The 13170-nt window shown below is 45.6% G+C and overlaps 1 protein-coding gene across 1 annotated transcript; it reads right to left on the bottom strand.

Annotated features, from left to right (window-relative positions):
* Nucleotides 1-7035: 7035 nt before the first annotated feature.
* LOC146355479 (vomeronasal type-2 receptor 26-like) lies at nt 7036-10053 on the bottom strand. The gene is made up of 4 exons (XM_084829897.1): nt 9994-10053; nt 8934-8947; nt 8044-8099; nt 7036-7946 (listed from the first exon to the last, which is right to left on the bottom strand). The coding sequence occupies exons 1-4, from the start codon at nt 10051-10053 to the stop codon at nt 7036-7038; spliced, it is 1041 nt and encodes a 346-aa protein (XP_084686023.1).
* Nucleotides 10054-13170: the final 3117 nt, after the last annotated feature.

Consider the following 13170-nt stretch of genomic DNA (forward strand, 5'->3'; position numbering starts at 1 on the left):
TGCTTGTCAAAATAAGAAAGGGCGCTGTGGTCCATGTCAGCTCAGGTGCCTGTGCCAGGCCTGTTTGCTGCTGCACCCATCACCTTCTATTCTCTGGGCAGAGGTACCCCTAGGCTGCAGGGCCTCAGACTCCTGCCCCACGGTCCAGCCCTAACTGCACCACTGCTGGCAGCTGCCCAAGGATCTCTGATGCTGATGCTGGAATGAAGCTCACTGAAGAACTCAGAATGAACCTCACAAGCTGGAGGGCTTGATGGGGCAGGCTGTGTGCTAACTGGATGGTGCCTGAGCATTTCTGCATCCTCCCCAGGAGTTTTTTCCCTGAAGCAAAATGGGACAAAATAGAGACATGATTTACAAGACTTGCCAAGGGCAGCTTCCACCAGGAGAGACCCACTGTTCCTGCTAAGAAGGGACACCTGGAAAGTGTGAATTCAGAGTCAGGCACCTCATCACTTACAAGGTAAAATTGTGAGAAGGAGGCTTGAAAAAGACAAATGGTCCAGATACAGTAGTGGTTGTCGATATAATTCCACTGATTAGGTAGTCTCCTCCCCTGTAATAATTAAAGGATTTTTTCCAATCACTTCTCACATTCAGTGGGCAGTTTCTCATTCCCCAGACAGTGCAGGGCAGCAGCAGCAGTGTAAGAATTAGCAGCAGCCACCGCATCATGCTGGAGATTCTCTGCCTCTGTCTCCCTTTCCTACACACACACAGACATGCGTGTGAGTTGTGACTAGTCTCAGAGACAGCGAACCAGAAGCCAGAGCCTTTCGCAAGAGCACAGCTGCAAAGACTGTGCTGGTAAAGACAGAGCCCAGCCACGGCTTCAGATCTGGAGGGGGTGATCTTAAACCTCACCCTGGCATAGTCGCTGCCTCCCCTAACTCTCACCCAGGCTCTCAGTGGCTCAGGGGGTATTATTTATGCACCAGCGGTTCAGGTTTTGTTTTGTATATGGGAAGTTACCAAGTGATGTTCTTGGGTTGAAGTTTCTTGCATTAGTTTCAGAAGTCATCGGGGAGGGGGATCCCTTGAGCTTTGGTCAGAAAGAAAATAAATCACCATGATCTTGATAATTATCAGGGAGCAAGGACCACTCCTGCAATGTCATTAACTCTCTGTGTGGCTCTGTGTGCAGGTGTACAGCTGGAGAAAGCATGTTGGTGTGACTCAGTAATGTCGCTGTATTTCATGGGTCACTGAAGGAGCAGTTCAGCAAAGTTCAACTGCCCTTCAGTGTAGAAACAAATCCTTGATGTGCTAAAGATTTCGATATGACACTACAAACTGTACAGTTACCAAAGTCCTCTCCAGACATGGATGTTCCAAGACATACCTCTCTCAGGTGTCTTTCTACTTGATTATAGCTTCTTTGGCAGAGGTGACCCAATGACACCCACATACACAGGTGTCTTCAAAAACAAGGTAATTGTCATTAAACACACAAGTATCATAAATATGCACAGTAAAGAGAATTAGCTGGTTGGCAATATGCACTATATGAACTCCAGGATAAGATCGACTACAGACAAACCTACACACGCTAAGTACACAAGACATACAGTAACCTGGATACTGTAAATATCCATGCATAGAGTCCAAATTGTGGGGAAAAGTTGCTCAAAAGTCTGCTGGGACTTCAGATGGAAGGATTTATTTCCTTCCGTTGAGTGGGAGAAAAGAAGCTTGGGGAAAAGAGCTCACTGAGGTTTGTGTCTCATCAATGGCAATGTATGGAGTCATTGTGAAAATGGGGAGGGCAAGACTGGAGTTACCGAGATTCAACCCCATCACACTGATTTCCAAAGCCTTGTGCACAAGCTGCTGCTTCTTGGTTCCTCTTCCAAATTTTCCATATGTATGGTTGGGGCTGCTTGGCCTCAATAAGCTTCCTGAGTGTTAGAGCAATATGACAATGGGACCCATTATCTAGGGAGGTAGTGGGCTCTCCCACGCTGGAGGCATTCAAGATGAAGCTGCTGGACAGCCATCTGTCAGGGGTGCTCTGACTTGGATTCCTGCACTGAGCAGTGGGTTGGACTCAATTGTCTTATAGGCCCCTTCCAACCCTACTATGCTATGATTCTATGATTCTATGAATATTTCCTTGTGCATCAAGCCTCCTTTCCAGAGAATATGGCTGGATCACAACAACAGTGAAAAACAATTATGGGGAATTACACAAAAAGGAAACATAGCTGTAATCCTTCCTGCTGGGTGACCAGGGCAAAGTTGCATGGAAATCTCTGGGCTCTTTTGGCAAAGGTGGTTGAAAAATAGACCAGGTTACTAAAGAAACTCACACAAGCACACAACAGAGAAGTGGGTGTGTGGGTGGAGAGGTGGAGGCTACAGTTCATATGGAAAGGACCTTGAGATGGTAGGCTGGAATTGAAAAATACCTTTCCTGAAATTCTGTTGTATCCTTCCTGAAAATGGCACTGGCGTGTGTGGAAACTCCCAAGGAAAGCTTTGAAGTAGCTAGGTGAACTGGAGACCTAGGGCAGAACCCAAGGCTACCCTTGTGCCTGTGGCTGGCCTCACCATGTCCAGATCGCAAGCAGCTCCTACCTCTTCTGGAATGGCAACTTAGTGTTTCTGGGGGCAAGCCCCCAAAGGAGCTTAAATGCTCGTTCCTGGGGCAGGTCAGGGGAGCTCCATAAAGGCCAGAATCTGTGGGGCTGGCAGCGCATGCAAGGGCAGTCTTGGATTCTGCCCCTAGGCTACCAGAGTGGGTGCTCGGGGGGGGGGAGGTCTGATGAAGTTTGGACAGAAACCTGGGTTCCATGGCTTAGGAAGAGATTTCAGCAGAGGAGCAGGAGCCAACTGACACAACCAAGACAACTGGCCTTGTCATGCACCAAAAGTGATTTCACCAAAGTGGTACCGGAACATCTTATTAAGGGCAGTGTGATGAAGTTGTCCTCATCTAGGGATTGTATGACATGGGATTTCCATATTTAGCTGATCATGGATAAGCAGGTAACGTATTCCATGCCCTTTAGCAAGAACAACATGCTATCATAGAATGCAGTTTCATTTACGGTATAGGTTCACAGAATTAATTAACAGAACTCTGCAATCAGGCACGTCTTTCTATCTTTTACTTCAATAACTTAATCACTTTTTACATTTTTAAAATACAATAGAAGAGAACAAATTACTTACTTAAAAATACAAAGTGGTTGCAGGCAAATCGCACTCGAAAAGTCTTTCTAGGTATCATTTAAGGAGCATCCCCATCGAAAAAGAAATTTAAAAATCTTATCCAAATGACCTTTATGAGCTGTTTTTAAGGAAGTGGAGACGTCCATTACAACAGGTGTTTTGTACTCTTGAAGACTGGTAGTATGTCCTGGATAGGGGTGTGCGAAACACTTACCCTGTTCCGGCTGGCAGTCAGCAGTGGGGAGGGGGGAGGCGATCTGTCCTTCCTGTCCCAGAATCCTCCCTGGCTGGCTCCGCTCCATGGCAAAGCTGTGGAGCCACCGTCTGGGGCTGGCTGCAGCCAGACCTCCGGCTGCTGCCGGGCTGCAGCTACAAATGGCGGCCGCTACGCCGGCCACCATTTGCATCCCTGCCAAGCCATGATAGGCTACATAAGTATTTACATAGCCTATCACGGCAAAAGGCAGGGACGCAAATGGCGGCCGCTATGCCATTTGTGTCCCTTTCTTTTGCTGTGATTGGCTATGTAGATACTTACGTAGCCTATCAAGGCTTGGCAGGGATGCAAATGGTGGCCGGCGTAGTGGCCTGGCAGCAGCTGGAGACGACCTGGAGCCACCACTGCCACTGGAGCCACCGCCACCGCCGGAGCCGCTGCCAGGTAGGTCCATTCCGGGGGGGGATTTCAGGGGGTGGCGGGGGGGTAGTCCATTCCTTAGAATCTGCCCTCACTGGAGTCCATGGTGGAATTCTCCAACATCCCTAGTCCTGGAGTTCCTGTGCTCTGGCTCTCATATTGTTATAATTAATTATGGAGTGCTTATGTGATTTTTTAAAATTTTATTTTACAATGAGCAGAAGTTCAGCTCAGCATTCTAATGATGAGTTATTATTTTTTTCAAAATTCCCAGCTATGATTTGGAGTAAGATATTTACCTCATATCCTTGTCAGATTTCCTGCGATACATTTGATGAAGTTCCCAAAACAGGATACCACCTGCATGCTCTTCCACAACTTCTATTCTCTTCCTATTTTTGTCCTGAGCTGTCACTTCATTTTATTTACTTCCAAAATATTTTATGTCATCTTTACTCATTTATGTCATAAGCAGAACATATGAGCAATACTACACTTAAGCAGACCTCCTAAAATCTTATCACATTTTTTTCCTGACTTTAGATGGGAAGATCCTTTCAACTTGCTTTGCCTACATCATTTGAACAAAAACAGGCTCAAAGGTCAGTGAGAAGTTTAATGAAAGTCACAGAATGTCAGCAAGAAGACTTTTGTTACAATCAAATGAATTCAAATTAATATAGAAATACAATTCTTTACATTTCATTCTTTTTTTAAAAAAACGAAAGTCGTAACTTCTGATAGAGATGGGAAAGACTAATATATCTTAGGATGAATTTTTGCAAGGTAGCAGATTATGTAGGCTGGTGCAGGAGTCTTGCAAAAACTGCTACAACAATATCAATCTTGTTTCAACTTCCCTCCATCTTTTTCCAAATACTTCCAATAGAAACCCAAATTTCCACACAGTACACATTCCTTACATATAATACTTCTCCCCTCCCATCTTGTTGGGTCTATTCCTTTTTAGCAAGGAATTCCCTTCAATGGCTCTACCCCAAGCAATCCTATACATGTCTAATGCGAAGTGCATCCCATTGAGTTCAATAAGGCTTGATCATTAAGTTCAGTGGGGCTTACTCCCAGGTAAGTGAGCATATCTCCACATATTCAGATTCATTCCTGACAGTTTACTACAGACCTCCCAGCCTAACCTTTGAAATTTGGCAGGTTACTTAGCTAGGGACATCTCTATCATGTATAATAGTTCTAAACAAATTTCCCCACCCCCCAAAATATTGGGGCAATAAGAGAAATCCCATTTTACCCCCCAACTTGTAAATACTACTCTTACACAAACCTTTTAAACCTCTCTGTCTGATAGTCAGCATATTTCATCCCCTTGGGAGGGGATACCATGCCTAAACATTTCATCCGTTGGTGTCAGAAGTAAACATGTTATGACTGTTTCTATATTTTTCCCATAATAGTCAGTGGGCTTTGGATTTGAGCCAAAACATCCTGCTTTCTGAGTTGCCAAGGTGGGATCTGAACTGAATCTTGTTTTGATGTACACCCATAATTAATACCACTTTGGATTCCATTTCACACTCAGCTTGCAAAGAATCTCGATTTTTAAAGACAAGGGCTTCAAGCCAGGGCTGTATTTCAAATTCAGTTTCAGTTCATTTTTTTAAAATCAGGATTTACCCAGTTCACTCCTTCCAGACCAAACGTAGACTCAAATACAAACTGTAACTGAAATCCATAGATTTCTGAGCATGCAGTGTGATGTGCGGACCCTAGGGATGGTGGAGTATTCTGCCATGGACCCCAGTGAGCCTGGATTCTAAAGAATCTGCCCCCCTGGAGTCCGTGGCAGAATGGAGCACTTACCTCTGCCTCCCCATGGAATCTTCTTTGGCTGGTTCCTCTGGCTCCGGAGCGCCAGAGATAAGGCCACCATGCCATATCGCTGGCTGAGGGGGATTGACTGTGGACGCAAATGGCATCCAGTATGCCATTTGCGGTGATAAAGGTCTTAGTTTATAGTAAATGCAGCCATAAATGGCTGCATTTAGCTTAAACTAAGACCTTCATGGCCGCAAATTACGTAGCGGACACCATTTGAGTCCCTGCTTTTTTTTCACATGATAGGCTATGCAAAAAAAGCAGGGATGGAAATGGCATCCATCACACCATTTGCAGCCATAAAAGTCAATCCCTCTCAGCCAGTGATATGGCATGGCGGCCGTATCGCTGGCGCTTTGGAGATGGCCGGCGTCTCTGTGGAATCGCCATGGAGCAGAGCCGGCCAAGGAGGATTCCAGGGGAAGGAACAGATCACCTCCCCCTGCGGGCAGATTCCCAAGTGGAAGAACAGGTAGGGAATCCACCCATCCCTAGTACACCCAAAAGAAATATAGTCCACAGTCCACATTCAGAAAATGTGATTGAAAAATGAATGCACCCGGGCTTTAAACAATAGGAAAAGAATCCATACATTTGAAAGATGTGCCCAATTGATGTATACATTTGGGAGGATATGCATGAAAATATGCAGAAATGTTCATGGGAAAAGGCGAAAAAATAAGAAGAGGGAAGATCACAATCTGTTATGGACATGAGATGGAAGGAGCTTCAAGGTGGAATTTGGATAACTTCAACAAATTTGAGTTTTGCTTGTATGCACATACCTGCCTGAGGCCATTCTAGGTACCCTATTCATAGGGAAGCTGGAGAAATTTGAGATGGATTAAAATGAGCTTGAATTTCTAAGAATCCGACCTGCAGAATCTGCAGCAGAGCAACCCCCTCAGGCCCTGCAGAGTCCGTGGACTTTCAGATGATTTTTTTACTGTCCCAAAATGTATGCATATAAATCCGTAGAAACATATGTACGTTTCTGCTGAGGAAATGTAGAATGGAATAGGGGACAATAGACTAAATGTTACATACAGGGGTAAATTATGTAAATACTTACATAAATATTTACATAATTATTTCTGTATTTTTCCGCATGACGAGAAAAAAAATATAAGCATCTGTCTGTCGGTGGATGATGGAATGAAAGCCACCTGACAATGTGCAAAACACAGACAGAGCAGATTTCACACAGTCTGTACATCCATACTTATTCATTCATCATTATTCAAAATGAGTCTGTTTTCTGAAGTGCATTGAGATAAGATAAATTATTTAGAGTAGCATACAAAAGAAGTTCACTCCCAAGGCAGGTACATTGTTTTTAGTATTTTTGCTGCACAAATAAATGTACTAAAAGATCAGATGCCATCTTTAAGTTTCATCATGAGATGCTCTTTGTTATTCATATCTGGCCTCAGGATAATAATGTAGCATTTGGGAATGAAGATGCAACCCAGTAGCCCCAAACTGGAGGTCAAGATAGAGAAGACCTGCACAGCTACCATGTATTTCCCTTTGGTGCTCAGGTAGGCTGGCACAAAGGACACCCACACACTGCAAAACACCAACATGCTGAAGGTGATCAACTTGGCTTCATTGAATGCCCCAGGCAGCTTCCTGGCTAGGAAAGCCACCATGAAGCAGATGGCAGCGAGACAGCCCATGTAGCCAAGAGCACTATAAAACATGAAAACAAACCCTTCATTACATTGCAGGATGATCTGCCCAGGCAGGGAATGCATGTCGGAGTCTGGAAATGGAGGGGAGATTCCCAGCCAGATCACGCAGAAGCCTACTTGGACACTGGAGCAGGAAATTACAATGGAGTTTGCCAAACTCTTCCCCAGCCATTTCCTCATCCTGCTCCCTGGTTTTGTGGCTAGAAATGCCACAACCACTGTGATAGTTTTTGCCAATAAACAAGAGATGGCGACTGAAAAGATGATGCTGAAGATGGGTTGCCGGAGAAGGCAGGTCACCTTCATGGGCCGACCAATTAATAGAAAGGAGGACAAGAAGGAAAGCAAGAGGGAGACGAGGAGCATGTAGGTGAGGTCACGGTTGTTGGCTTTGACTATTGGAGTTTCTTGGTATTTAATGAAGATAGCTAAAATTAGACCAGTGGTTAGGGACAAGAATGGGGCAAAGAGAGCTAAGGTGATACCCAAAGGTTCTTCATAGGAGAGGAAATCAATAAGCTTAGGAGCACATTGATCTCGGTCCTCTTTTGGATGCTTATCATCTGGACACTTGTTGCAATGGTCTGCATCTGAAAAGAACGGGACCAGCAGTAGCATTAGTGTAAACGTCTTTCCACCAGTCATAGCCAGTAATGTATTGCATTCCCTAAAACAGGTATGTGGCACCTCTGGCCAACTGATGTTCCTCATCCACCCTGGCCGCTGTTTCTGCAGGTCCCATCCTGTCCCCAAAAAAGAGAAAAGCAATTATCCCATGGAAGCTGATAGTAAATAAGAACTTTTCTCTGCTCACGAAGGCAGTCACAGAAACTGCATTCCATCTGTGTGCATGCCAAAAATGTCATTGTTACTGATTTAAAGGCTAAATGGAAGAAGGAACAACCCCCTCCCACAAAGAGGCATTGGGCACTTCCTTTAGCCATGGCATCAGTCCAACCTTGGCCAATGTAATCAGCAAAGATGGATAAGGGTCAAGTACACAGCTGGTGGCCCTCATTGCTCCGGCACCCTGTCCACATCCTTGAGATCCACAAGCTGAAAAGATTCCAAAGCAACTATACAAGCAACTCCTATGGTTGCATCACTCTGTCCTACACTCTTCTTGGAGTCCAAGTCAAGGTGCATCCAAATATCTTTATCCGCAAAGAATGAAGTAAATTGATCGTAGCGAGCCACCAGCTGCTTTCTCTAACAACTTTTATAGTTGTATCCTGACAATCCTCCATAGGTCTTTCAGTAGCTACGAAGGTTTCTCTCAGGCCCTGCTCAACCGCCACTGTGGGCCCTATGACTTTGTAGCCAGAGTCTCATTCTGAGTTAGAGCTGGATGAGTTAGAACCAGTCATGCAGTGGGAACCTCAGGGCTTGTGAGCCCAGCTCTGGAGCTGCTCTGCCTAGTTTTCCATCTGACTGCAAGCCAAAGGAGAAAGATACTCCCTATCAGCCTTAGCTGCAAGATGCAGCCTTGAGGGATGCCTCTGATTTACAGATTGTGAGAACCACACAGGAGGTGGAATCCTCGGGGGAGGGGGTCTCAGGGGTGTTGTCCAGGTTACCACTCCAACTCCAACTGAAAAGGGCAGAGCAGAGAAACCCTCTTAGATGTCATGCTCACTTATGGGCCGGATCCCACTGTCAGAACAGATTGTCAGAAGGGGGGCTTTAGCAGCCTCCCCCCCCATATGTCAGCCAGTGCACAGGCCAAAGAGCCTTTGCTGGGAACAATCTCTCTCTCCCTCTCTCCATCCATCCATCCATCCATCCATCCATATATTTATATACTGTGTTGATTCTGGCCTTGGAACTTTCTCTTAAATGAAGCAATGTGCCAATAGCATCTTACGCTACTTGATTTATTGGGGCCTATAAATGCTGTAAGGTTTGCTGCAAGCTTGGAAAGCTGATCTGTGAACTTGTTCTCCCAAAAAGAGCTTTGTAGCATATGCCTGTAATTGTGATGTATGTGCTTATATTGCTTTATGTAACCCAGGTAAGTGAAGGTTAATAGAGTGTTGAGGAGGGAGGGAGAGGTGGGAGGGGCCTGTGTGAGTGTGAGGATTCTGAGGTTATAAAAGGAATGAATTGGCAGTCAGATAGAAAAGACATTCAGTGGGGGGGGGGGTTGTGTCTAGGATTTTAGCAGGGGTAGAGTAGGTAGGGAAGTTAGGACCAAGCATTAATGAATAATAATAACATATAACTCTTTGTGTTACAAATAAATCTTTATTTGTCTTTTTAAATGCAGACTCCCATGTGTTGGTCTGAATTGCTATGCTACCATTATTAAATCTATTTCCTTGTTACTTCTCCTGTAGTGAATCGAGAGAACCAGTTGGGCATACTGAGTTTCCCTGGAACCCAGGGAGGGAGTAAAAGGGCTGAAACTTGGGTCCCAGTGGTGAAAGCAGGCATTTCCTGAGGGGTTTGTTTCTCCATTTCAGAGGTGGAGGCTGGGAAAAAGGTGGAACCCAGGCAGGAACCTCACCAGCCACATTGCTATTTTTTGTGCTGTGTCAGCTTACAGGAGGTTGTCAGAAAGTTGGGCCTGACACTTTCCCATTTTATCCCCACAATTGTGCAGTGTGACTGAGAGCCTCCTTGATAGTCCAAGGTCACCCAAGTAACCTTCATGGCTGAACAGGATTTGAACTCTGGTCTCCCCAGCTGAAGCTCCATGGTCTAGACACTTCACTACACCAGCTGGTTGAAAAGGACCTCATGCCTCATCAAGTTCAAATTCCCTGCCAGAAGCAGAAATCCTACATGAGCACTACCTACCTCATCCTAGTGAGGCCGAACTACACCACTGCCTTCCAATATAGCTTTCTCCCATTCACATATAAAGCAGACAGTGTTCATGTTATTGAATAAATATGATATACAGGGTTTTAAGCAGAAATGGAAGAGGGCATTGAATTGTCCCATTCTACCTAATTAGTGGATTGTCACTTTGGCATCTATATGTATGAGTGGGTCTTTGCCCTATTCCTCAAGGGCAGCACTTTCCTCTGGACTCACCCACCTTCCTTAGTGGAGATCGTTCCTTCAGGACATGGGACACAATCATAGCAACAGCCTGGCTCTCCTTCCTTAATCGCCTTCGCGTATCCAGGCTGACAACTTCTAGTACATCTAGAAAAAGGCACCATCTAACCATAAAGAGAAAGTGCATCAAGCAAAATAGAACCATAGAATCATAGACTAGTAGTAGGGTTGGAAGGGGCCTATAAGGCCATTGATACCAACCCCCTGCTCAATGCAGGAATCTAAGTCAAAGCATCCCTAATAGATGGCTGTCCAGCCTCGTTTTGAAGGCCTCCAGTGTGGGAGAGCCCACCACCTCCCCAGGTAATTGGTTCCATTGTCGTATTGCTCTAACAGTCAGGAAGTTTTTCCTGATGTTCAACTGGAATCTGGCTTCTTGTAACTTGAGCGCATTATTCTGTGTCATGCACTCTGTGATGACTGAGAAGAGATCCTGGCCTTACTCTTGGTTACAGCCTTTCAAGTACTTGAAGAGCGCTATCATATCTTCCCTCAGTCTTCCCTTCTCAATGCTAAACATGCCCAGTTCTTTCAGTCTCTCTTCAGAGGGCTTTGTTTCCAGTCCCCTGATCATCTTTGTTGCCCTCCTCTGAACCCCCTCCAGTTTGTCTGCATTCTTCTTAAAGTGTGGCGCCCAGAAATGGACACAGTAGTCAAGATGAGGCCTAACCAGTGTTGAGTAGAAGAGGACTAGTACTCCATGGGATCTGGAAGCTATACTTCTATTAATGCAGCCTAAAATGGCATTTGCCTTTTTTGCAGCCACATCACATTGTTGGCTCATATTCAGCTTGTGATCTGCAACAATTCCAAGATCCTTCTCACTTGCAGTATTGTTGAGCCAAGTATCGCCTATCTTGTAACTGTGCATTTGGTTTCTTTTTCCTAGGTGCAGAACTTGGCATTTATCCCTATTAAATTTCATTCTGTGGTTTTCTGCCCAGCGCTCCAGCCTATCAAGATCACTTTGAAGTCTGTTTCTGTCTTCCAGAGTATTAGCTATCCCGCCCAATTTTGTGCCATCTGGAAATCTGATCAGCTTTCCTTGCACCTCCTCCTCCAAGTCATTAATAAAAATGTTGAGGAGCACTGGGCCAAGGACTGAGCCCTGTGGTACCCACTCGTTGTCTCTCTCCAGTTTGAGGAGATCCCATTGATAAGCACTCTTTGAGTCTGCTTCTGTAGCCAACTGTGGATCCACCTGATCGTTGTTTCATCTAGCCCACTTTGTGCTAGCTTGCTAATCAGAATATCATGGGGCACTTTGTTGAAAGCTTTGCTGAAGCCCAGTGAGTAAATCTGGAATTTTGTGAGTTTGTCATGGTCACTCTCAAAAAGCAGCCAAGTGAGGGAGGGCTTGCCAGTTCACAAGAACACTGATTTCCCATCAGGCAAACTGGTGAGGCTAAAAGAAACAGAACGTCTCCAAAAACCTATGTTCAAGACAGGAGTGAGATGCAAACTTCAAAACTCCAAGCTACTCTTTTGAAACAACTGTGTTTTCCACTCCAACACCAATTTCACAGAAGGTTAACTACTGAGGATCACAGGCAAAGAACTTCACCAAGACACTGAGTACAAGGCAGAGGCAGAGTCTGAGCCCCAAATGCCAAATCATATATTTGTGTCCACACAGTGCATCAAAATACCCATTTCACAGATGCCAAACTGGTGGTGCTCAGAGAAACACAGACACACACACAAGCCTCACACCCAAAGCACACCCCCCAAAAAACCCCACCAAGGCAAAACAAAAAAACACACATTCAAACAAAAGACAGGCAAAGAGACACAAATTCAGGCAAAACATCACACTGAACTACACTCAAAACAAACAAGCTAAGACACACACCACACTTCCCCCTAAAATGGCAACACAGGCACATATAGCATAGGCAAACCATCCCACTCATTTTCCACCACACCCTCTACAACTCTCTCTCTCTCCCACCTAGGGATGTTGGAGAATTCCTCCACAGATTCCAGTGAGTCCAGATTCTAAAGAATCCGGCCCCCAAAGTCTGTGGCGGAATGGACCACCCACCTCCGCCACCCCGTGAAGTTTCCCCAGAACGGATCCTACCTGCCACCATCCGTCCGCTGCCATCTGCTTGCCGTCAGCTGCCAGTCTGCAGAAGCAAATGGTGTCTGGCGTAGCGGATGCCATTTACATCCGCAGACCAGCAGCCGACGGAAGTCTGACTGCAGATGGACGCGGCTGGCAGCTTCGCGGACTCGCCGTGGAGTGGAGCCAGCAAGGGAGTATTCTGGGGGGAGGGACGGATCACCTCCCCTCCCCCATGGTTGCTGCAGCAGCCTGATGAGTGAGTTTTGTACATCCCTATTCCCATCCCCGTCCCTTGATGGTGCTTTGGACACATTCTCTAAGAACCCTATGCCTACGCTGAGGTGGACATGAACAATTTCATCATGGGAGTGTTTAGCAATCATCACAGAAGGCCTCTGAGGGTTCCTTAAAAACACACTATAACAGGGGTGGGGAACCTCAGGCCCGGAGACCAAATCCAGCCCTCCTGAGATTTCAATTTGGCCATCTGGGGAACCCCAGATGGCTCCCTTTCTTTGGCCCCACCTCAGTTGCCCCCCAGTCATTGATCATTTTGTGGTCTTCTGGCCCTTGTGCAGTTTTCTCCCCTTTCTAAAAGGCTGGAATGCTTCTCCTGAGGGAGAGCAACAGGCAGTAAAAGTTTTAATCTACAATATGCTGGTATGTTCTGTATTTTCCCC

Source organism: Heloderma suspectum, chromosome 2 (assembly GCF_057233095.1).
Source record: "Heloderma suspectum isolate Gila_16-S chromosome 2, 16-S_ref, whole genome shotgun sequence".
Classification (NCBI taxonomy): Eukaryota; Metazoa; Chordata; class Lepidosauria; order Squamata; family Helodermatidae; genus Heloderma; species Heloderma suspectum.

Excerpts from the sequence above, each read along its gene's own strand:
- LOC146355479 (XM_084829897.1), bottom strand. The coding sequence starts at position 10,053 with ATGGAGCTTCAGCTGGGGAGACCAGAGTTCAAATCCTGTTCAGCCATG. Across the intron at positions 7,947-8,043 it reads GGAACATCAGTTGGCCAGAG|ATGCAGACCATTGCAACAAG; the intron begins GTGCCACATACC and ends CGTTCTTTTCAG.